Source organism: Trichogramma pretiosum, unplaced genomic scaffold, assembly GCF_000599845.2.
Source record: "Trichogramma pretiosum strain Unisexual culture from Peru unplaced genomic scaffold, Tpre_2.0 scaffold24, whole genome shotgun sequence".
Taxonomy (NCBI): domain Eukaryota; kingdom Metazoa; phylum Arthropoda; class Insecta; order Hymenoptera; family Trichogrammatidae; genus Trichogramma; species Trichogramma pretiosum.
In genome coordinates, this window is record NW_019641611.1 from 593417 (window position 1) to 619117 (window position 25701).

At 42.4% G+C, this 25701-nt stretch overlaps 1 protein-coding gene across 3 annotated transcripts in view; it reads right to left on the bottom strand.

Moving 5' to 3' along the window:
* Nucleotides 1-25701, bottom strand: part of LOC106648136 (suppressor of lurcher protein 1) — a 168035-nt gene that overhangs the window by 62604 nt on the left and 79730 nt on the right. For all 3 annotated transcript variants that reach the window (XR_002763443.1, XM_023458605.1, XM_023458606.1), the window contains 6 exons: nt 22512-22692; nt 18713-18945; nt 5722-5878; nt 4450-4509; nt 1313-1521; nt 531-623 (listed from right to left, as the gene is read on the bottom strand). Coding sequence is in view for 2 of the 3 variants with exons in the window: in XM_023458605.1 (XP_023314373.1) it covers nt 531-623; nt 1313-1521; nt 4450-4509; nt 5722-5878; nt 18713-18945; nt 22512-22692 (933 nt within the window). In the remaining variant the exon portion in view is untranslated. The remainder of the gene's footprint in view (nt 1-530; nt 624-1312; nt 1522-4449; nt 4510-5721; nt 5879-18712; nt 18946-22511; nt 22693-25701) is intronic.

Sequence of the window (25701 nt, forward strand, 5' to 3'; positions counted from 1 at the left end):
GAGGAAGAAAAGAGGCTTTTATCCGGACAATAGTCTCGTAAACTTGTTGTCTGCGTTATTTTGAAAATTACAGCAATTTCGATGGCTCACTTTTAAAGGAGAGCTTTTCACTTTGTAAATCTATTTTAAATCTGAATAACATATTTTTAATTCCAATACCCTGATGCTTGATAAAGCCGAGGTTTTATTTGCAAAAATCCTTCTGTTATCACGGCCAAACACATGATTAAGTATAAACATGCGCTGAAACGCAGTTTGTAGCAAAAGCATTTCATTAAACATTTGTATGTACACATACGTCGCTGGGGAAGTTGGGCACGTAGAACTAATTCATTGCGGGGCTGCGAAGAGGAGGAGGAGGACGAAGAGAAGGAAATGCACGCGCTCTCGGGTCTCGTTGCGGTATTCAGTCACGCAGCCAAGAAACAATGTAATATACATGAAATTTTGCAACCGATAATGTTGCAGTAACGAATTATATTTGTGCATATACGATATGTGGAATGCGTTGACAAAGTTGAGATACTTACTTGTGGCGCTGACTGCCGGCCCGATGAACGAGTACTTGGCGCTGTTCGACGACGCCACCACCCCGGGGACCACGGGCAGCTGCTTGTCCGTTTCTGCAACACACGTAAATGGGCACGCACACAAACATGCACACGCGTTGTAATCATCATGCTCTAGAATATATATTACGCGGTGCCAAGTCACACTATGGACTACCGTTGGCACATTAAGGCCGAACGCGGATGTATGGGCGCTGCAGTAATTACGTGCAAGAGCCAGAGGAAATTAACGCGAGAGACGGCAGATGATATTGCTCTGGACTGATTTTACTGCGTAACGCAAGTCAAGTCAAATAACCTAGAGCATTTCGAGTTAATAGAAACGAGTCAAGTTTTATTGCGCTCGGTCCAAATAATCTATTGGAAATATACCTTAAAGAATTTTTGAATTGAAAAAAGTGCGTGCAAATTTCGAATATTCTTATCGTATCATTGGATGTTATCAAACATGGATAAGAAAATGGAGTTTGGGGAAGCTCGCTTGTATCCGTGTTAGATGCAAAGAGTAAAATTACCAGCCGTGAAACGAGCGAGCTTCCTCAAAGCAGTTGCGCAAAACCTCCTTTACCATCGGGAGGAGGGTTCACAGCAGTGGCCTCCGCCGACAAGCGCTACCGCTGCCCTCCGAGTTTTCTGCGTTACCGACACCGATATTTGAATGTTCGATCGATGAAAGAAAGCTTCGATAAAATTGATTTCGTGGCATTCATTGGAGCGATGGAATATTGTAAAAAGAGGCTCACCTGTGACGTGATCGTCGACCGGTTGAAACTGAAAAGTTGCCTTGAATCCCTGGCCCGGCCATTTGGAATTGGCCACAAAATCGACCAGCAAATCTGGCCCGGTGCTAAGGATTTCGACCTCGGAGTCTTCGTTGCACAATACCGCTATGGCCGGGTAGGCTTGGTCGCTGCCGTCGTACACCCTGATCAAGTCTGCTCTGTTCAGGCAGCTGAAACGGTATTGTACATAGCAGAACATTACACTCAAATGTCACAGCCATAAGCTCAAGCGCATGTGTGTGTGTGTGTGTGTGTGTGTGTGTATGCGTGTATGTATGTATACGTACTGAGTACATATGAATGGAAATCCTCTTTGATTCCTTACTCTAGCTCTCCCTCTCTATGACTCTGTACACGGCAGTGCTTGCAGTTCTCTTTCTCTCTAGCTTCGCTATATACAATTACCCGGTATATATACATGTACTCGGATTTGACTCGAACTCGCGAAGCCTTTATTGTCGCCAATTAATGCTGTTCTAGATTATGTACACTACTCGAACGTATGATACGCATATATGCTGTGTACGTGTGTACGGGGTCTTTAACCCGAAGCAAAGCTTTGAATTAATTGAAGTTTACCAGTGGAGTCACGAGTAACTGATAACTCAAGCTCGAGTAGGCGCAATTAATTTTGCGCAACACGCTAAAAGGCCATTCTTGTTTTTTTTCTCTCTCGTCGTACTCGTACAAGTCTTCGATACAAAAATAATAAGCGGGCCGTGCCTCGAGAGTTTTATCACGTGGGCTGCAGCCTACAGCAAATGACATAGCTGAGCTTGCACGAAGCTCGGGCTGTAAAGCTTTATGTAACGCAGCAGCTAATTAAAATTTCGCGAGAGGCACTCACTGCGATGTAAAGCACGTGTGCATACGTGTATAGAGATGCCACTGCATTATGTACACAAACGTATGCGTGCGCGCACGGTGTGTATAGAGTTTCGAGAGCTGGGCTAAGAGGTGCATTATGCATATATATAGCCATAGCACAAGTGAAATTGTAGCGCATCGGAAGGATTCGGCTTGTTATCGTTGATACAGCTTCACTATATGTACTTTGAACAAGGCGATCTTGTTGCCCTACTGCCGAGACACAGCTCGCTATACATAGCTATGTATTTTGCACACACACATACGCACTCACAAGAACACAGCGATAAAGGATACGTATCGTTGGTGCATATATCGAGACGGGTGGCGAGCTTGTTCGTCTAGGAGCCGAACACTACATGCACCGCTCCACGAGAGCCAGTGGACAGAGGCCGCACGCTGCACTTGATTGGAAACTTTGAAGGCGGTGCAGTTTGCGGCCCGATATACGATTTACACCAAGTGATTTATCGATTCGATTGGGGGGATTTAGCCACCGAGATGGCTTAGAAGCGCCAACTCAAGCGTGTTGGATTTCTCGTTCGCATGCACATGACGAGAGAGACAGCTTCGAGCGAACCTTATATAATATAAAGACTCACGCAGCTATAGCTACGTATCTTTTCTTTAATAAAATTTTGATAAAATTTCGCTTGCCACGCAGCTCGCTCTGCTTTTCATTTTATGACTGACGTATGACTTGGCAGAGCGGCCGCGCGAGCTGACGTCGCCTGTGCAGCCAGCACCGCACGTGCATAACAACGCACCGGCGGGATGCATTATGTACGTTGGCCCGCTAGGCAGTCTGCGTGTGTATGTGCGTGTGTGCTCGTCGCGCATGTATAGACAAAGCATTGCAGCTACGCACGGGACGTAGCTTCTCTCGCTCTCTATCATATAAATTCGATACATAATAAGCTCGCGCGCGATATAAGCTCGGCGTTTACGTGCGCGCAGCTACACGCATGTAATCAAATCAGCGATACGGCTTATATATTATTATATTATAATGTATACGTAGCGAAGAGAACACCTGCATTATGAAGAGCTTTTCTCCTGTCGTTCAAGAACTCTATATCGCGCTGAGTTCGACGTACCGCTACTGCTGCTCCCCGGGTAGTAATACACCGAACCCGACTATGATGTTAAAGTATATACGGCTCGAGCGTATACATGCGCGGATGCATGCGAGGCTGTCGCTTTTGTGTGGCTCTCCACCTTGACTTGATGTTGTGCCAAGTATGCATATATGTGATATGCGCGCGTTTGTCAACGGAAAGAAATATCTCGCCAACCCCGATGAAAGAGGGAGAGACGTATGAGAGAGCGACAAAATTTACATACACTACGCTTCTTCTTCTTCTTCTTCTTCTTCTTATACCGGTGGTGAGTAATTCTGAGGATAGAGAGAACTTGCGCAAGATGTAGAGATGATTCGTTAACGTCTTGGCGCAGTTATTGCAGCTGATCCAAATGGAAGCTCGAGTTTATAAAAAAGGCCAAACAAGTGCCACGCGTATATATTTCATACGAATAAAAAATTTAAAGCGCACTAGTACTTGGGCCGCGTTTCGAAAAATACCGAGGTGGCGCGCATTGGCAATCGACCATGTCTGCGCATTTATTTAACACGGTATCAAGAGCAGTTTGAATTTAAACGATCGCTTTTCGTTTTGAAAACTCGAGTTCGCGAGGGAAGGAGAGGGAGAGAAGGAGCAGTCGGGAATCAAGAGTCACGAAGAAGGTTTACTAGTGCTACCGCACGGATATAGAGGCACTTTAAATGCCTTCGGAGCGAGCGAGCGAGCTTCTGTTGTTACTGCAGTGAGCGCGAGCTACTCTCGTAATACAGTAAAACGGCACTTTCTTTGCACTCCTGGGCCGAGATAACGCCGCGCAAGGATGACTCTTAGGAGCCTCGAATGAATAGCGTCGCATTAATTTTCCGTGGTCGAGAGTGTTTTTTTTCTTCTTCTTTTTTTTTAATAGTTCTCGAGACTGCTCCAAGCCTCTTCTGTTCTCTTTTTCGCAGTGTGTCTCCCCATTGGATTATTCAAATCTGTTTCAATCTACTTTTAACTTTTTCTCCAAAGACCGATAGCGAGTACTTTAATTGGCAACGATAAAAAGTCATTGAAATAAATCGATTCAATTCATTCCAAGTGTGTGAATGCGTGGGTGGATATATGGTGGTATATAAAAAGAGAAGAATGTAAAGAAAGTAGTCTCACCTGACGTCCCCCTTCTGCAGCGACAGCTTCTCGAAGACCACTCGTATGCGCTCCTTGCTCCTGTGGACACGAGCGAAAGAAAATAAAGTCAAAACGACACGGGCCAGTTATAAATCAAACATCCGATTGCTATTTCATACGTATTTATACACACAGACACACACGCGCACAGAATCGCAAGATATAACTCTCGTTCTCGTTTTCTCTTCCTTCTCCCCTTGCGACTTTCGAGGGCCAAGGGTCTAATATGCACTGCAGTAGAAGAGACGTATGAAAATAAAAAGAAAAATAAGAAAAGAGGAGCGCGAATGTATATATGTACCGATAAACCGGAATAGATTCGGTGTACGTGATTTCCGCTTTGGCGTCCATTTGATTCTAGCTCTCTCTCTCTTTCGCGAGCTAGAGAGATACGCGCCGCATGCGATTGCTATGTGACGCACGTTTTTACATCTGCCGAGCTCGCTCGCGTGCGCTACATAGAGAGAGAGAAGCTCTATGTAGTCCGCGGATAAATATAAGAATGCCTTTGTATAATAATAACTGCGCGTGTACTGGGATATTTCACGCAAGAACACGTGCATATACCGCAGCTTTTTATTTGTGCAAAGCGCGCAACGCAGCAGCAGCAGGCCCTGCGGCAAGGAAATGATTCTCTCTTTTGTCAGGTGAGTTTGTACGCACGCCAGGTGATACAGTGACAAGACAAATTTGACACTGGGGATGGATTACGTGCTATTTGTTACACTCGAGAAAAGTTTTTTTGCCAGTTTTTTATACGCATTTATCGTGGAGAAAAAGAATTCGAGGGCAAAGTTGCAATTACGTGGTTAATTATAGCGGGCACGCGCGCGCAGCTGCGGTAGAAAGACGATCGAAAATAAATTTGGTCGAATGTTCCGAAGAAATCGAGTTATAATCGAGAACATACGGTTAGTTAAGATAGGTCTAAGTGAAAAGCCGAAGAAAAGCGCAAAGCCCGGACTTTCCATTATTTTCCATCAACTTTCTACTCTAATCTCCTGCGCTTTTAAGTAATTTCATCATATCCTTGGATAATTTCTTCCATCCCTCGTGCTGCTTTTCTTTGCGCGCGAAACTACGCGAGCAGTACGCCGGAAGTATGGTACAAGCTCGCACTGACTTTCTAGTGGAAATGGAGTGAGTTTATAAGGTACAAAAGGGCCTGCTGGAAGCCACGTGAAATAATAAAGTTTCACGCTTTTAATGTATACACTTTTCAATGGGTTTACGAAAGACTCGAAGACTTACCTCGCACGAAATTGATAAACGCAGTGGACATTTTCAGGATAGGAAGACGGATAGCGTGGCGAGTAGAAGCGTCCGTGCTGTGGTGTGTACTGCGAGCTGACGAATTGGTAGTCGCACATCTTGTTCGGCACTGGCTGGCCGTCCGACTCGAATATACCTGCGAAAGAGCACATAAATACAAGTGATTAAGAGTAAACAGAATTGATTGCAATATACATTAAAAATGGCATCTGTAAAACCAGGATAAAAGCAAATTTATCGATAAAGACGTGCTCGATACAACGTGTACAACGTGTTAAAGTACTTTGCAACGCGAGCATTGCAAGCTTCCTTTTTATCGATCTTTACGTGTGTACCTGTACAACGTATATAGCCCCACATCGAGCTTGCAGTAGTACTTTAAGAGAGAGAGACATAGAGAAAGAGGGAGGGAGAGAGAGAGTAAAAACTGGCAAGGAATTTTCCTGAAACCGAAGAAATGGGCAAGAATGCCTCTTCGCAAAAATACTATCGAATGTAGAGCGCGCCTAGTCAAGAGAGTGAGAGAGAAGGAGAAAGAGCGAACACGCGAAAAGTTGGAGAATGTGGAACTTGAAGAGTACTAGCGTACAATACGGTATAAGCCCCTTTTACCTTCCTAGATCTCTCAGTGCGCTGGTATTACCGGTTCTTTTCCTTCCGCATAAATGTTGCCAGTGCTCGAGGGGGCTATCGCCTCTGTTAGCCGAAAACTTGCAAATTAAGCTACGGAGCTTTGTTGTATTCGATTTTCGCGCTCTAGCTCGACAGAAGCCGCAGAAAAGCCGCAATCACGGCCGCCCCGCACGTGTACTATCGCGCTTCGTTAGACCAACTTTTTGTTTGAGAAAATAAAACCTAAACGTGCGGGACATATTTTGTTTGTCTTTTTTTGCCGACGTACCTGCGTTGCGGGAGAAAAAGTTCGATAATACAACAAACTACAAATGAATTTAACGCTCTGTACGGTCGAAAAAATGTTCCCTTTTTTCATTTACATGAAAGGCATTTTTCAATTTCGATTCCTTCTGTGCTATATTACCTCGAAACTGCAAAATCTGCATGCAGAGCAGCAATAGCAGCGGCAGTGCAGATTCGAGTGTGGAATATAAAAATCGTCTCGCCATGTAATTACACGTCTAGAATTTCATTCGAGCTCGGTGAAGCTGTAAATTATTCGGCGTTCTTTTCGCGCGTTATATACCATTACATACAGAGAAAAAAAGGCTTTTTCCCCGTCGACCAGACCGAATTTTCACTACCGGACAGATTGATGGATGTAAGCTCTGCGCCTGCGATTCTTTTTGCATTATATAGATCGTCTGGAAGAGAAAGCTCGTCGGGGCGCTCCTTTTCACCGCAACGGTATTACCCGAGTTTCTTGTCTAAGCGCATGTGTGTGTATATTATATTATTATTATATAATATATAAAAGAAAAAGAGGAGGCCAAAACCACGAAACGGTAATCCGCATTTTATTGGTCTAATAAAGCCTCGCGACTCTCTCGAGTGTATGTAGCTAAGCTAAGCTCGCCCTCCCTCGACTGCATAATAGAGAGTGAGCTCGTAAAGCTGTACACGTTTACGCACATGGCAGAATGTGTATCTCTCGGTATATCTGCCTTCGTACGCAGGCATACGAGCTCGAGATATGTTACTCATAATAACCCGACGTTTAACCTTATTCGTGCGCGAGCTTAAAGAATATGAGGCAAATGCGCACACATGTAAACGCGTAGGCAGTAGCGCGTCCTCGCGTTGAGTCGCATATATCACATCGACCAAGTGGCGTATGTGCACCGCTCCCTACGCACGCCCTTCTAACACACAAAGGCTAAGAATAGTTGTGTATTTCCCTACGCACGCGAGGCAAAGACAATTCGCTCGGAAAAGTTCTCTATGCTACTTTTCATATTTCACGCTCTCCTCAGGCTTGGCTTTTTTATCCAGCATGTTAACTTGTTAGATCTGCCTCACTGATCGGTACCAAGACGCATCGATGTTCCTCGGATGCATTATGAACAGCTCGTACAGACCTCCGTGACGAATGATTCGATTTGTGCTCGACCCGATCGTAAAACGTGTATCGTGATAGCCGCGTGTATGGCTATGTCACGGATAAATAGCTAGTTTATTCAAAGGTAAAAAGAAATAAAACAGCCCACCGCGACACGATTGGCCCCGCAAAGGCAGTGGTACGCAGAGAGACGTGCTGGCGTATATACCTGCTTTATGCCTATTTATGAGCTTACCTCGAGCCCGAAACTTGCTCGCGTGCGCTACTATAAAGCCATAGCGATATAAATATGCTGTGTACGACTGCAAGCTCCGCGCGTTCTCTATACACAGATACAGCACTTCCTGAGCTAGTGATATTTATGTTTGATTGGCGAGGTTTATCCAACGAAAACCGTGTTCCACGGATAAGGATGTAGAGAGGGAGGCAAAAAAAGTAGGAAAATAATAAAGCCGACGAAGCACATGAGAGCAAAACTAATATTATATATCTATAGCTATATAGTTTGTAGAGGGGAGCTCTTGGAGAGCGCAAAAATTCAATTTCGAGCTGTGTGTGGTTTATGTATCGCCCGAGCGCCCCTGCCAAGTGAAAAGTATAAGCGTGTTTCGACAGTCGAACGAGCTTGATCAAGCCTATTATGCTCCAAATTACCTGCCTCGCTAGCGAGAATTGTTGTTTTATGCCGTTTTTCAATGAAAATTCACTTTAACGATGCTTCCGAACTGACTAAATAATATTTTTTTACGAATTTCATTTTTTTTAACAAGAGCTTAATTTCTTCGTCATATACGAATCAATAATCTATTCATCTAAATTTCCCGTGAAAATCGCGTGGAAAAAGTTCTTGAATATTATACTATATCTATCAACATGCGTCTCTATATTATATTCTGTTGCTTGCAGTTGATTCCTAAGATGTTTATCGATAATAATATAAACAATGAAACGTTGGATTCTTCTCAATATCGCTCATTGGTGTTCAGTTATTATACCTGGGGCTTATAAACAACCTCGGATTGCTCTTGATAATATTATGAGAAGATGTTATCTTTTAATTTTCTTGGATCATCTTCGGCTATGCCTCGGATCCATTCAAAATATTGTCATTTAATTGTCACGGCGCGATTCACGCGCTCGAGATTTATCGAGCCTCCAGCTGCATAAAATAATATCGAAATACACAAAGAAGCGGAGGCATGGTCGGGGGGCACCGCCAAGTTCTTGCTCCGTACGTGCGTCGCTTATAACGCGCAGGTAAGAGAGAATTACTCGGCTTGCAGACGCGGCAATATTATCCCAAGCTATGTAGGCGAGAGACCACTGCTTACCGGAGGAGTCCGTGTGCTCGAATAACGTATACATGTAAACGGCAGCAGTGCAGCCCCTTCGCGCCTGTCTTTCTCTCTCTCTCTTTTGCTAGTTCGGGCTCGGGCTAGCCTCACGGCCATAAAGTCGTTATACGCGTGCGGCCACGTAGACGTTATTAGAAACTGTGAGCGGAGCGCGCGAGTCGGAGGATGATTTAGAGGCGGCTCTTCGCATGTATATATAAACGCACTCACTTGTCGAGGGAAACAATTAAGGAGTTAGAACTGCTACGTACATATAGCTACGTATAAGCCTTGGGGGGATGCGCGCCGCCCCGTCGACCTTAACAGCGCGAGGTGTATACGCGAGCGCGAGATGCAACGAGTATAAAAGAGAAACGATGTTTGAGTACTAAACTCCGGGCGTTGCAGCTATACTGCTGTTTTCTGCGATGCAGAAATTTTACTCCACTCTTCTAGCCTGTGTGGTGAAAATATTTTTCCCTCTGCTGCTTTCCTCTTTCGCCTGTTAAATATTCTACTCGAACAGACTATACAACTCGACGCGATTGGGTGAACTTTATCAGTTTCATGTGTGGCTGTGGATGTGTGGCTGCTTAAGACTTTTGATCTCTTGTGTTTTCACTGCAAATGGCAGACTCGACAGATAATTGAAAATGTAAATGGAGTAATATTTTTTATACAATGCTCCTGCATGGAGAAACAGCATTACGACATCGTGCTTCGTTGTACTACCAAATTTAACCAGCAAACAAGGAAAAATATTCATGCAAGAGGCGTTTCAAAGTTAGTCTTGTCAGCCGTTGAATTTCCCAACTTGTGCCGGCATAAGCTTATGAAAATAATCTGCTAATTCTTAACTTTATATTATTATAAAAATCACAAATTACGCGTGAAGAAAAATCAACGGGAATTTCTTATTATTTTACCTAGTTCGTGGCGCATATAGTCTTGAAAACAAGACGGATAAAAAAAGAAGAATAGAAAACGTGCAGTCCCCGCGGGCTATATAAAAAAAAGAGCCGGAACGATGAAACGGAGGAAAAGAAACAGAAAAGAAGTATATATAGAGCAGAATAAAAAAAAAACAGTACGAAGCCACGGCGTGCACAGCTGCAGCAGTAGCAGCAGCCCTGCGAAGAGCAAAACAGAGCGAATTATTACGTTGAGCGGAAGTTTTCTGGAACAGCGAGAAGGTATAGCTTGATGAGAGCAGTCTCATCGTCATACTTTCGCGATGGAAGAAATTGCAAGCTCCGTCCGGCCTGAGGTCTTTTTCGAGTGTTAGCCGATACTGGCTCTCTGCCCTCCGGCCAAATACACTCACACGTACACACACACACACACACACACACACACACACACACACACACAGTCGCAGGTATCGCTCCCCTAGCTGCTGTCTTGACGGCTTTTGCATTTCAATCGTAAAATCCATAATCGAAAGTTCTCGCACGTTATTTTTGATTCGCTTCGATGAAATATTCAGCGCGCGGAGCCAATCGATTCGCCTAGACTTTTAAGCCACAGAATCGAACACAAGATTGCACTTTTGTCACGGGGATGGATAATTCAGCTGACTGCGAGAGTAAGGTAAAACACACGAAGCCAAAGTAACGCGGTATACGCGATCTTCTTGTCATTGTTTTAGCTTGCGCGCGAGACACCGCAAACTCCACTCAAATGCGTCATCATTTATTTGTACCGAGCCATGATACACACCCACGCAAGTTAAAACTTTTGAAATATATATTTAATATGGAATGACGCGGTATATGTACGTGCGTGTAAGTTCCCAGAAACACGTATCCCATTAGAGTTTGTCTCGGTTAACGTACGCGTGCACGCGCAGCTTGTGTATGTGTGTATACGCCGTGTGCATCTTTTTGTTTTGCCAAAGTTATGTCATTATAAGTTCTCGTTCGCGCTCATCCACGGTAATATACCGATGTTTCAAAAAGTGAAGCCACAAACATGGAACGAACGGCTCCACGCGCTCGCGATCATTCGTTGCAATTCGGCCACGAACTTTGAATGGAAAGCGTATCGCGTAATATTTCAGCGATTCTTTGCGCAGACCGTTGTAAATATATCAAATAAATCGGTTTATTAAAATTGTTACCAGGACGAGACAAGAGCGAGCTCCAGGGCTATTCATCATCATAAGTAAAATAGCGATTAGTATTTCATTAGCTAGGCTTGCAACGAGCTTGCAGCGCGTTGATTCGGCTAAAGAACAAGGCAAGTAAGCAAAGAAGACAAACGGCCTTTAATATACAAGACAAACAAGCTGCAGAAGGAAGAGCGCATTATAACGATCTGCCTGTGTGTATATTTGTATACCTTCGTGCGTCTCCGGGTTTGTAATTAACCGCGAAAGCTCGTTGTGCGAGCGATGAGACACACAAAGCTTCGAGCAGCTCGGAACACACATAGAGTCGGCGGCTAATGGATTTGCCTGCCGCGCGTCCCACTCCCCGAATTATCAGGAGAGCTTACTTTTACCTACACATTGTGTTACATATGGCTATGTGTATACGGCACAAGCCGGCTGTATAGTTTACTCTCTTTGCCTCTTATTCGCCGTCTATTGCGCGCGTCAAACGTATTACCCAGTGCGCGCGCGAGTGCTAACTATTCCATCCCTGCACCTATTCGGCATGTTTGCTCTCTGGGGGTAAACCGACTGTGGCTATGTAGACGGATGGGCTTTTGTATCGGAGGAATACGGAAAATTTAATGACTTGGTATCTTGGAGTTAGCCGGACTCGCTGCTCTAGGGTCTTGGGATTTAGAGCCACATGCACGCATGCACAACTCGCGTCCAAAGAATACATTAACAACTTTATATTTTTTTTATTTCAACTGTACCGCTTTATCATGCTAGTAGTTCCCAATCGTTCCATCTCTTTCACTGATATTTTCAGTGTTTATTTCGAAAATTCCTTTGCGTGAATCTTTATCGAAGGCGACGTAGCTTTCGAGATGATAGTTTAGCTTGAGAATCATTAATTTCATGGGCAGGTAACCGAGTCCACCTGAAGTCTGTAAATGAAACCCAGCGTGGCCGACAGTGCTGCGGGCAGCTTTGTCGGGATTTCTTGCATGTAGATGAATGGAATCTCGCCCTGGCCACCATCTTTTGAAGTATAGATCTTCTGCGTAGTAAACTTCACTTATAGATCTCCCCGAGTAAGTAACGAGTATGCTCTCAGTGGGTACGTTCAAGTTTAATCTAATTCGTGCCTATACCGCCAAATCGCAAGAGAGTCCTTTTTCTCATTTTTCTAACATGAACGTAACATCAATTTCGCTGATCTACGATTTATACGTTTAAGTTCAGTTGATTTTATTGGATTTTATGAAGCCTACATTTTGTAAAAATAAAGATTTAATTCGTAGGCAAACAATCGTCGTAGTCCCCTTAGTTTTTTGTATCGATTTGCTTTTCGTCAAACAAATAGCCACTACAATAATCGAACTTTTTTCATGAGTTGGTCAATGATATCCTATTCTGCGTTTTTTGCTCGTACCCCAGACCAGCCAAGACATCGCTCTCAGATGGAGAAACTTCATAGGGGTCGACCTCTTGAGACTCTTCCCGAGTTATCTTGACGCAATTCAAGTGGTTTTTTTTAGCACGACACAGACGTCCCGTTGACGTTTCCATTTTTCATCATCGTTCTTTATACTTGTATTTGAATGCGAGACTGCTACGATACTGCGAGCGAAAAACAGCATTGAGATTTTTTCATACTGGTGCACAAGAGAGTTACTTCTTATTGGTAATATTGATGGTATTTTTGGCATGACTAGTGTATTTAATCTTTTTTGATGCAGTTGAAAAAACAGAAATTTTTTATCGGTTAAAATATCAATGACAGTTTATAATTTGTCCTGATAAATTATGTTAAAGCTTCAAAGTTCAATTTCCAATCGTATAATAACTGACATTTAAGCAATGGGATTTTAACTACTTCAACTAGGTAGACTGCAGAATAACCAATCTAGCTGCTAGAACATTCTCTTGGATTTATACGTGATGACTTATAATGTTGATTTTTTTGTTAAGCAACCCTGATCGTTCGACACGCCGAAATCTATCATGTTGGAAATGCAGTTTCGAGAACTCGAGAATCTGTCGATAATGACGATATGGCAAATTTATATATTTTAATATTGATTGATTCCCTTACAGCCTATCCGTTTCGCTTTTGATCGCTGATGGATCGTACCAGAAAGTCCCTCGAGGCGTTGTCCATTACACAGCGAGGAATTTCACACGAATCATTTTATAATTGTCCCCCTTTTGGATAATTCACTTCTTTGCAAGCTGAATTAGATTATGCGAAAAAAATTTTTGAATAAGAACGTGGAAATTTTTCGAATTAAAGCATAATTCAGCGATGAAGAATTTGCTATTACATAAAATAATAAATCAGAATCACCTTAATACATTCGAGTGACAAAAACATCTTTAGCCTTATGTTAAACTATTAAAACTGAGGTACGTTTTTGCAGATTAAGTTTATTAAGACTCGGGCGATAATGAATGAAAGAAAATCTTATCACCGATTTCATAGCGGATTCTCACAAGCAACCGATGCAGCAAATCATGCTCGATCATGTCATTATTGACAATAGCTTGATTCGATGTACACTGCGTTAATTTTCAAGTACCATCATTGAAGCGCATTCGGCACACTCCACAAATCGATCTTATTGATCGACGAGTTAACGTTTGCCTCCTGAATATTGTCCATGCGGACTTTCAAGTAGTCGTGTAGTTCCCGAATGACCTCGACGTTTTCGTTGAGTTTAGGTACGCTGCAGGGCAGCAGTGTCACCGTCAGGTCATGCGTCGTATGCGAAGAGCTTGATAACAGTGCTGGCAATGCTCTGACGGTTTATGTCCCGTATCGCTAGTTGTTAACATTAACCACAAGAATTTACATCTTCACGAAAACTATTGGAGGGCCGCAACAAAATAATTTCATTGATATTTTACCCTTGCAATTGAATATCGTGAAATAGATAGCTACATCGATGCATGAGGATATGGTGTGGTTTAATAAAATATGATAATAAGCAGAATTGCTGTCGTTATATATATTCGATCAAATGAATATTAATGAACAGGTTTAGACTTCGTTTTGTGCACGATTATCCTTTGCCTTGCAGATTAAAACTGTAGGATGTCTATTAGCGGATGCCTAAATTAAAACTTTTTTCCATCACTCATCAACGAAATGTCTGGCATTTTATTTTTTATCCGTTGATATAATTAGACTTCATTTAACAAAGTACTCTCGACCTATATTGGTATTTTGTTCCCGTATAAACTCATAATTTTGTCGACGACGTTCAATACTTATAAGTCCAGTATCCACCAAAATACGATGTTATTGGCGTTTGGATCAGAACTTTGCGTTTCATTAAATAAAAAAAATCGATTTCGTATTGAATAGCATACGTTAATATGGTTGAATAAATCTACAATTAAGTCTAATTTATCATTTGTTTCGCAAGCCACATGTCAATCTTCGGTGTCGCGGTGAGAATTTACCTCTGAATAAACTTCAATTTAAGTATACGAAGGCATACATGTAATGTTATATATACGCTAAGATCACTTTTACCTGCATTACCGCCAATCTTCGAAGAGTTGAAAGAGCTAAAATGTATAGGAGGTCGCCTTTCCACTTTGAATAATTTAAGTCTTCGCTCAGGCTGCTATATGGGTATGGCATATAGCGTATCCCCAACACTATACATAATAAACCTAAACCTTCCATCACCTTCAAAGGCGTTTCGTGCCATAATGTTACTAATAACGTATCCTATGCCCCTTCTCACCTTGACTGCCTCGGCGCGAGCTACATGTTTTAACGCATCCCTTTTCATCCTAGGCTACATATAATGTTATGCATATATAACGTTTACGTGGATTATTGAATAGCATAAATTTGAGCGTTGAGTTTTTACTATGTAGTAAAAGAAGAAATAAAGCACGAAACAGCGAAATTGAAAAAAAGAGAGAAGGAAAAAACGATAATTTAGGAAAGTTGGAGCAAGCGATGTAACTGGTGCATATACTAGCATTATTGTGTCTGCAGATAAAAGACACAAGAAAGATAATTGGACGAGAGCGCCTTTGAACTTGCCAAGGGATGAGTTAGTTTATAAGGAAGACAAAAAAATACTTTTGCAACTTTTACTCCATTTAAAGCTTGAATCCTGGGCAGGGTTGCAATTTAATTGTTGTCGAGTTTCTGCGTTTCAGGGACGGCACAAACGAAATTCCTAATCCAATGACGCTTGACTCGAGCTTTAAATATCAAGATAAACGTAATGCAGCGAAAGGGTCAAGATTCCTCTGTCGTGTTTTTTTTTTTAAAAAACCCTTTCAGAGTTTTCCGTCCGAATTCCACATGCTAAGCCCCAGGGCGCAGTTCTGAATCAATTTTTTCTTCAGCAGGTGCTATTATTGCCGAGCAACAGCAGCAGGTTTCTTTTTTCGCCTCTTATAGTGCTTGAGATCGAAAAGGTATTGTTAAATTACGCCGAAGCTACGCGCACGATGGGGGAGAGGGAGAGAGAGACGGACGCGTGAGATAGATTTTAATGGAGCTTAGTAAACTGGACACGTAGTCACTTTGGCCGCGAACTGAAACGCCTGCTGCTGCTGCTGTCGGCACGCTTATCGCAAGCTCACTACTGCGGTCACATACTCGGCGTTACTCCACGGCGCAGCATAGTTCGCCCAGACGCGCCAGCTGCCATTGTACTGTATGCACAATGTGCGCGCGGACGTCCAGCGGTATACGCCATGGCGCGTAAGACCCTTTTATATTCTTCGGCCTCTCTGATGGAAAAATAATACTATCCATAAAATAAGGAGTGCCATTCTCAAGTTGTTAGGTATATAAAGCTCTCGAGCAAAACAACGTTTGTCGCGATCGAGCGCGGCAAAGAACGGCGGATAGTTTCTCTGGCATATCAAACGAGCAAAATTAAATGAGCTCGAGAGGAAGAGAGTAATCGAAAGGCATGCATGCAGGCTTGCGCGCGCGAGCGATCGAATTATTAAAATCAATTTGGAACGCGATTTGCTTTATCAAATGGCAAATGTCAATACTTATGCATACACAAAACGAACGTATACATCATTATATTCGATCAAATCTATGTACACACTCGCGTATACATATAAAGCATAATATAATAGGGTACCTGTACCAGTACGCGGGCGCGCGCGAGAGTACAATGGCATTATGCATGCTAAGCTTTCGCGAGCAGGCTACCTTATCATTGTGACTGCGAACCACGTACGAACTAACTCTGTACACACACGCGCACACGCACGCACACACACACACACACAGACATGTTGCGACGTACCCACGCTCTTGAGTGCACGCCTGTGTGTGACAGTGTGTCTTGACACCGAGTAATATTCTAAAACTTTGGCACATGCAGACGCATGTGTATATACCACGCGAGTGGCTTCGATCGATGCTTTCCGCGCGCACTTATAGTGTCGAGTGCTTTTTCCATCATTTATAAACTTTAAAACGCACCGAGGTTAAGTACTTGATTCGATTGCTAATTAATAAATATCATGCATTTTTAATCTTCAAATTATCTAGTGCAGTGAACAAGCTACAAAACATGGATTCTCAAGGCCGTATCGTATCTTCCGATAACCTGTTAATCAGTTGAGAGTGAAGTTTTTTTCTTGATTTATTTTTAAGATGAAAAAATTTTTGATTTGAAAGTCACTCAATACTTTAGAAAATTAATGGTTACTCGTTATAATATTCCTTGACTATCAATCTTCCGATAGAAAATCAGATCAGCTTCGTAGGGCCTGATCTTTCTCGATAGATTTACTCAGATGACATCGGAATAAGAACAAAGCTAAGTCGTAACAATGGAAATAATATACACAGTCTAACAAGTTAATGACTCGCGCACACCCACGAATTCATAATCAATTTCAATTGACGTCGTTTGCGTCGAGCCTAGGGTGCCGCTGCCGGCTACAAGGTAATTGCTCGATGGACGCAAAGGCGTAACATTATCTCTCCTCCCAATGTCCAGGCATATAAACTCGTATCATAGGATGTTATTTCGAAGGTTGCGCGCCACGCAAAATATGTTTACTCCTGCAAAGTCGGCAGGGATATAACGAAACGTTATACGGTGAGGCTACGCCGTTAGTGCATCATTAGCGACTGCATTTAAAGGTTATTAAGAGCAAGTTTGTATGTGTATATTGTATGTGTGTGTATGTATGTGTACGCGCGCGACCAAACACGAACCGCTCGAACGCGTATAATTACCGAAAGGTCTTTGCGCTGTTTATTGCGTTAACAAGAATTGAAATGCCCGAGAAAAAATATAGGCGAAAAAAAGTAGAAATTAACACGCATGCGAAGTTGATTTAGTCGAAGCTACGAGCGTGAACGAGAAAAATTATGCATCGTTAGAAATTAATGACCCTCGATCGTTGAAACAATGGCAGTGTGAAAAATCGTTAAATTGTATAGAATTTATCGGGGCATCACAGCGCCTTCAGTCGATGAGTCATTATAAAGACAGACAAAAAAAGTTCAATTGTCAGCTCGGCTGTAGCGTAAATAATTTATTTATTTATATGCGTACGGGCGTTTAATTATCGAAGTCCGTTGATATTTAGCTTATTTTTTCTTTCGACTTTTTTTTTAAATCCTTTGAAAATGAGCTGTCAAACTGAATATGCACGTTCTGCATGCTGTGCTGCTCATCCATCCGATAAATATCGCACGTATCATCAGTTCGTTGCTTCGGCACAAAACTCAACGAGAAGTAAAATAAAAGTTCAACGCGTGAAATTGCTTTTCTGGAAGAGAGGAGGCCGCGTGTGTATGCGCACGTGTGTGTGTGGTTGTGCGTGAGTGTGTCTACGTATACACAGCGAACTTTGCAATTGACGAAGTTAATATCGGATGTATTGGAAAAATGAAAAACAAAAATAACACAGCTGCGCATGAAGTTTTAAGGATGCGCTCAAAGTTCTAAAATCAATTTGTATTATTTTTCAAGAGCACCCATACCGCACGCTATCTGATCACTTTTGACGGATTTATGTCGATGTATAGGTATAAAAAAAGCCGCGTCGTGAATTTCATACTGCAGTCTGGCTGATCCAACCGCGCAGCTCTCTGAATTTTTGATGATTCAGCAGCTGTTTGTTTTTCGGCCGCGAAACGAAAAATTCCAAATTATAAATTAATCCAATATATCTGGCTTCTCGAAGGGCTTCTTTCTCATTTACAAACACAAGAGAAAAAGAAACTTCTTTGCAATTAGAGTCGGAAGTTTTCGAATTATATCTTATACAGGACCGTTTTATAAAGTAACTCGGCGTGCTTAGATTATGGAAGTTTGAGAAAAGTTTTCAAATTCAATCATATCGTATTTTCATTTCAACTGTATATTTTCCACTTGACAACATGACGAATCTTTGCAAATTCACTGCACATATATCGAGTTACTATGTTGAATAATTTTTCATGCAGGAAAATTAATTTTATCAATGAATTTATAAAAGTAAATAAAAAGGTTATTAATATTGACTCACGCTTATCGATGAAACGAAAATTTCCAGAAAAGCCGGGACTCGTAACATTGGTTTTTTTGACGCTGGGCTCGGCGTGAAACTCGAATATCAATGTCGGTCCCGAGCTGTAGAGCACTTGCGGTATGTCGGCCAGCGTACCGCAGAGAAGACCGGACCAAGGCGTGTATTCGTTAACGCCGCGCTCGTCTGGCTCCAAGTGTAGAAAAACTTTGAGAAAATCTCCCCTGTTGCAGCTGAACATGAAAAAGAGAAGAAAACAAGCATATCATGCTGAGAATTAATTGAGGTATCTTAGCGAGAGCTAAAAATAAAAGTACGCACGTTTGCGCAGTGCACACAAAAGTGTACGCTTTCTTCCCCATGCACTATCTCACTTGGCTTTTCTTACTCGACTTTTCGCTGTTTTTGCTCTTTGATACGTTGGCCAATCGCGCTAATCTCGGTCTTATATCCACCCCCACAGGCTTGCAAAGTCGAATTTAATTCTTAACCCTGGGTGACTTTTCTCCTCTAATTCATGAGAAAAAACGTCACGTTACAGATAAAGCCATCCTCGATGATTTTCTACATTTAGAGAGAAAAAAAAGTTGGTTGGCAATCGAACGATTTACACGAGCTGGGAGAGCAATGGAAATTAAACTAATCCGAGATTTTTCCATCAAACTGCAGCCCGGTCGCATTGCAATATCAATCCAAAAGCGCGTCCCTTTAACGAAAATCAGCAGCAGTGTAACGCGCGCGCGCGACTCGATTGCACATTTCAATCTACATTTATATTGAAATGTATATTATCTTCATAAGCGCGCGGGCGCGTACCGAACGAGTGTATTTAATCACTTTTAAATTAACTTTTGTGAACTTAATTGAAGTCGCAGAACCTTCTCGTCGGTGGCGCTCAAGTGCGAGAGTCGTATATATATAGAGCCGAAAGAGAAAGAGAGAGTAGAGTTATCACAAGTTGCATAAGTGGATAAAGGGGGCTGCAGCCGCGCGTCGTAGGCAGAGTGACGTTATAAGAGTAGAAAAGAGTAAGTACAGGGCATCGTCGTCGTCGTCGTCGTCGGGATCAAGTTAAAACTATCGTTTTTGTGTCTGAGGGATGGGGCGCGCGAGCGAGGCCAAAAAAGAAGATGGAAGCCTTATCCGACTAACTCGTATTTTCGATTTTTCACGCGCGTTTCGAAGAAAGAGCCGCGCGCGTGTATGTCTGCAGCTGCGAGATGGAACTAGAAATGGAAAGATCCAATCCTTCGAATGACTCTTTGCACTTTGCATATACGCGCGTAACATATATATCTGGCCTGATGTATCTCGCGAGATATGAGCGAGAGCTTATATACTCGAGGGGCTTTCCCTTACAGGCATCTTTCTTTGATCTCCTATCCCTTACACTAATATTTGCTCTTATTCCACTTTCAATTTATTTTCGGCTGTGTATACATATCGCCGAGAGCTTTAGGTGAAGATCTTCTCCGGCTTGGCTTGTCGACGCCGAGAGAATTAATAAACTCCAGGCTATAACGAGCTTTAGTGGGCTTCTTTTTTCTTCGCGCTTAAACGAGTTAAAACTCATCGATAACTGGTGTAATCAAGAAAATGGCGTGCTATCCTTCCACAAAGCTAACTAGGATGATTTATATAAAAGTTACAGCTGTAAAACGTTTCGGAGAAATAAATCTAAACACAGGTGATAAAACTGGGAGAAATTTAATATCGCAAAACTGAAACAAAGTGCAACTGTTATATTCGATCGGTTCGCAATCGTTCGAGACTAGTCGGCTTTTGATCGTGCTTCGCGCACAAGCTCGCAAATCATAATTTATAGCATCGGCTTCGAGACTCTTCGAACTGACCTTCGGAAAAAAGTATATCACTAAACTCCAATACTGAGAACAATAAAACAAATGGTAGATTTCGAGCTCATCGTAAAAGTTACATCTCTGAGCGTAATTTCAATGATCTAATGGTTCATGACCAGCTGTAAACTGCGCAGGGAACAAAAGTTCATACCTGCATAGGCACAAAAGAGCTACGTGCGGCGCTTCATATATTTGTGCACTTACAATACATATATTCAGAACTTCGTTCCAGCACTGTACATAAACGAATCCGTTAATTGCAATTTTTTTCTCTTGCAGATTAAACGGCCGGCACTCAGTATTGCTGCCAACTAATTGGGGCCGCTAAGTTTTATTCAGCTTTAATGGTGACACATATTTTGCGCAGAGAAAAAGTGTCTCTCTTGCCCTCACGCTCGCGCTTACGCCTCAATGACGTAATGATACAAGAAGTATGGCTAATTACTCCGACTGAGAATAACAGACCTTTCGCATTTTTTCCGCCCGAGTATATTTAATTTAGAATCTTTTGTGTTTTGCTCTCGATTCGCTCGACGCTTACTCTCGATCGATTCCAAAGCGGAAAGAAGAGTGAAAAGTTACAAGAGATTGTTCCAAAGTGCCCAACTCGTTGGAATTCCTCGGAGAGAAAAAGTTTCAAAAATTTTCCATTCATTTTCTTTGCGCGTCATTTTTTATTTTATTTTTTTTTTTATTTTCATCTAGCTAGCCATTAATCCACGCGTCTAATAATTCAAGCACGGAAGTGGACTACAAATAAATTTTCCAAGATTTCATTCACTAGAGCACATACGGCTTTTTACATGAGCTAATGAAATCATGGAGATTGTGAAGGGAACTTTGCATTTCGCGAGGTACGAGATAAATCCATTTTATAAAAAATGCATACCTTTTTGCGGTCAAATGGAGCGTGGAATTGTTTATTTTTGCCTCCCGAGCAAAATGTTTTCATGAACGAACTTACGTTCAGCGCGTATCGCTCACACCACACGTAACAGCTTTCATGCGCGGCAATATTAATATTAAACAGAAAAAAAACCATTTCGGAGATAAGCAATGATCGAGTCAGGCATAGTCGACGGTAGCAGCCAAACTGCTGGGGCGTATAGTTAAGCTTTATGGTGAATTGCGAAGATTGCGCGAGAATGAAAAATTTTTTGATAACGTTGCGAGCACAATAATGGCTAAACACGCGGCGCGCGTCTTTCTGGCATAACTGGCATAAAATAGAGAAAAAAGCCGGCCCGCTTGATAAATAAAACAAGCTACTGTTTCTGCTAGTCCGGCGGACCGACTGCTCCCTGCACAATTGCAATCCTCGATATGGTAAAATAAAAAAATTTTATTACTTACGCGTACACCCCCTTGCGCGAGCGAGAGCGAGAGAGGCAGAGAGTTTGGCCTCGCGCCCCGAAATCGTACACGCCATCTCGAGCTCGTAAATCAAAAGTTCCGTTCGATATAAAGCGCGGCGGTGCACGATTTAACTTTGGCTCTGGCAGCGCCGCGCACTACGTATATATCCTATATGTGGTACGTATGTACGTACGTGTACGCGCCTCGGATATGTGTGCATGTAACGCCGCTGCTGCCGCTCTCCACAGCCAAAGAGCTTCCGGAAATTTGGATCCCAGAGCTTTTACCTTGCGAGGAATATTGCGTTGTGGCTTGTTGAATTTCTACTATTGCATGTAGCCGAACAATCGTACAGGGGCAGAGCGACTAAGTCGAATTTAGGCAAATCCCGCGTGCGCTAGNAGGGGGGGGGGCAAATTAAGTCGCCGAGCGAATTCGCTTGGCTCGCATTATTGTGTTTACGTGCGTGCGGATCATGGCGCAGAGCTAAAAGCAAACGTCGCCGTATCGATGCTTTGAACGAGACTTATTCTTCTCTTTCATAAAATTAGTACATGTACGAAATGTAAGTGCGCTATACTCACTCGGGATATGTGCTGCGTGTATCGAAATGATGAAACGTCAACTCGACGATCTCGTCGGCTGTGCCTTGAAATGTGTACAGCAAACAGTCGACTCGGGATGGATAACGTTTTGGATAGTCCGGCGACGTGAAAGTACCACCTTGGGGATTGTAACGACTGCTGAAGATGATGCAGGAACAGCCTGGAATACAAAAAAAAGCCATAGTATCGATTTACTGAAACGTGCCATAAATCTATGGTAGTAATAACGAATGCGGACTGAAGAGAGAGGATGTGAAAGGTCTTTTGGTCCACTTTTAATCGAAAGATGATTCGTTATATTTTCTGCGCTACACGAGGAAAAAAACGTGGAAGGAAGAGGATATTATCGCGTGTGCAAAGGGAATGGCAAAAAACGTTAGCGGCTGTATATATCATACGGCGCTCGATTCTTTTCCACCAGACATATTAAAAAACGTCCCGCGCGCCCACGCGCTGCTTTTCCCTTGACGTGGCCAATTTTTTTTCTTCTTTTTTTTCAACTTATTACACTCGAATCGTTCTGTGTGCCCAAGTTGACTTTTAGTTTATTTTTCCAGCCCCAACATTTACTGAGCCCTTTCGTCTGGTCCGATACTTTTATTTTCGTCTTTAATTGTACGAAAAATCTAGTTTCAGCGCGACCATCGACTAGGTGATATACGGCGTCTACTTAATTTTCAACGCGGTACGTTCTACCACCGTTAAAGCAGGGGTAAATAAGGGTAAAATCAATATCATTTATAGATTTTATGGAAATCAGATGGAACTTCCAGACCGTGACTCTTGCAAACTGGTTTTGAATTCAGAACGAATAAGATTTTACTCTTGCAGAAAAGTTGAGTCACATGCGTACATTATATACAGAAGGATGTAAAAAAGGCAAACGATATAACCGATTACTGTGTTCCGACCAAATATAACTCGAGTCTATCGCAGAAAACCGCGTAAAGAACGCTGAAGTCTTGCGTGCACCTCGCACACCTGTCACGGTATCCGTTAATTCAAAAGACAAATTGCATTGTAAACGCAAAAATCTTTTTGGAAATAACTTTGGAATTTAAGACTCTCTCGAGAGCTGTCTCGAGAAATGTGGAAAAAGTTTTCCCTAGGAACACAAGAGTAAAAGGGAGTGGGAGAGAGAATAGAGCAGCTCCGCGCAGCGTAACGGTGAATAATATAGTCGAAATTAACGCGCACGGCGGCTTCTCCGCTTCAAATGTATATTAACGAAATTCATTCGACTTTCTATAAAAGACACGCAATAAAAGAAATAATTTCAATTTGAGGCGCGAAGCTCATTTTAAAATGCGACGCTGTAGTTTGACAAGAATAACGCGTAATAAGAGCGTGACGCTAGGCAGTAGGATAGGTCAAGCGATAGTCAGGCCGAGGGTTGGTGAGCAATTCTCGCCTCTCGTCGATGCTTTTTGCGATCGTCCGCGCGAGACCACAAATGTGCAGCAGTTGCAACTGTAAATCGTCGAAAGGCCGTGATAATGTTCATTGTACATAGCACAGAGAAAAGAGCAACAAAGACCCGTATTACTATTCTTCTCTCCGAGCTCATATGGGTATTCACACGCACATGTCCGAGAAAGTCGATATCTGCGAAAGCTGCTACCAAGATAAATGCACGTATCAAGCGAGAAATTCGAAAATGTATATCGTGGTGTCACCTACGAGATTCATCTTTCGGAATTCTGCGAGACCGCAAAGTGTGAATCGTACCATACAATCGCGTTAAATTATTCGCCAGGTCAAATTGAAACTCACGTGTGTCTGCGGCGCCGGTGACAAATTTGTATATACGCGCAAGGACAGTCACACGAGTATTACTGTATACTGTATCAACCGGATGTAGCGTCTAGCTGCGGCGTATACATAGACCATTAGGTGAGCTTTCGCACGGTTGCGTCTCGTCGCTGCTCGCCTGTATGCCATTGGATACGCCTATATAATAAAGATTTAACGTAATTAATACAGCGCCACGAGGGTAATGCGAAACGCATACATACACAGACAACAATTAAATGGAATTAAAATCGAATATCTCGGGCTGAGCGAAAGCTCGAGGCGCTATTATCGTAGCGGAATGATTCCCTAATGATCTTACTCTGTCGCGCAGCGTAGAAGTGTGATGACCTTTTTTTCTTTCATCTATTGTGAAAAAGCGAGAGACAAAAAAACATTTTATTTTTGGTAGTTATATAATCAACGATCAATTTTATCGAGTGAATGTTTTGTTTCAGGAAAAAAAAATATTTCAAGAGTCTCGCCTGCGCAACGCGCGCATTTGTTCGCCGGTTCGTTGAAAACGATATTATTTTTCAACTCCTTAAAAACCTTTGATTGAAAAAACAATTTTTTTTCAACGGCACTTGCGAATGATTGCACGTATGACAAGCGAGAGAGATTGCGAAAAATAACACATTTAAAAAATTCAATGAATCAAAGAGGCTTGCTTTACTGGTCGAAAAAATGTTATAAAATTAACCACATAGAAATTCCAAAGTATGAAATGTAATAGTGTTTAAAAAAATTACAAAATTCAGTTCAGCGTGTGTAATTCAGAGCAATCAAAACTGCAGGCGATGCAATTAAAAGTAGCTCGCGTAGCGTGCAAAATTCCACTGGCAGCAGCGTGTGCAGGGCGACAACTCGTGTATTTAAACACTATCTGCCTCCCTCTGCGCACTAGCTCGGAACTATACTCCCTTTCAAAACGACTACTACTCCTACTACTGCTCTCTAGTGGCTCTTTGAATAGCAATGAAATACCTCCTTCCCATCAGATTCTACACACCGAATTTGTGTGCATGTGTAAAAATGTTATATTAATGTTTGTATGTGTGCGTGCGTGCGTGCGTGTGTGTGTTTGCGCGTGTTTGCATGGGCAATGTAACGTGGCACGCGAACAACTACTTGGTATTTCGTATTTACTTTTTCCTTTTCGCATAGCATATTTTACGATAAGAATTACACAATTCACCGCTGCGCTGAAATAAAAGCGAGAAAAGTAAGTAGCGCGTACGTACATAGCTCGCAAGTAAGGAAATAAAAAAAGGATCTTTTAACGCAGTGAAAATGAAACGCGGAAAATCGTAGCAAAACGGTAAAAAAGTGTGCAGCAAACAGGATGTTTACACGAACTACACTAAAATAGAATCAA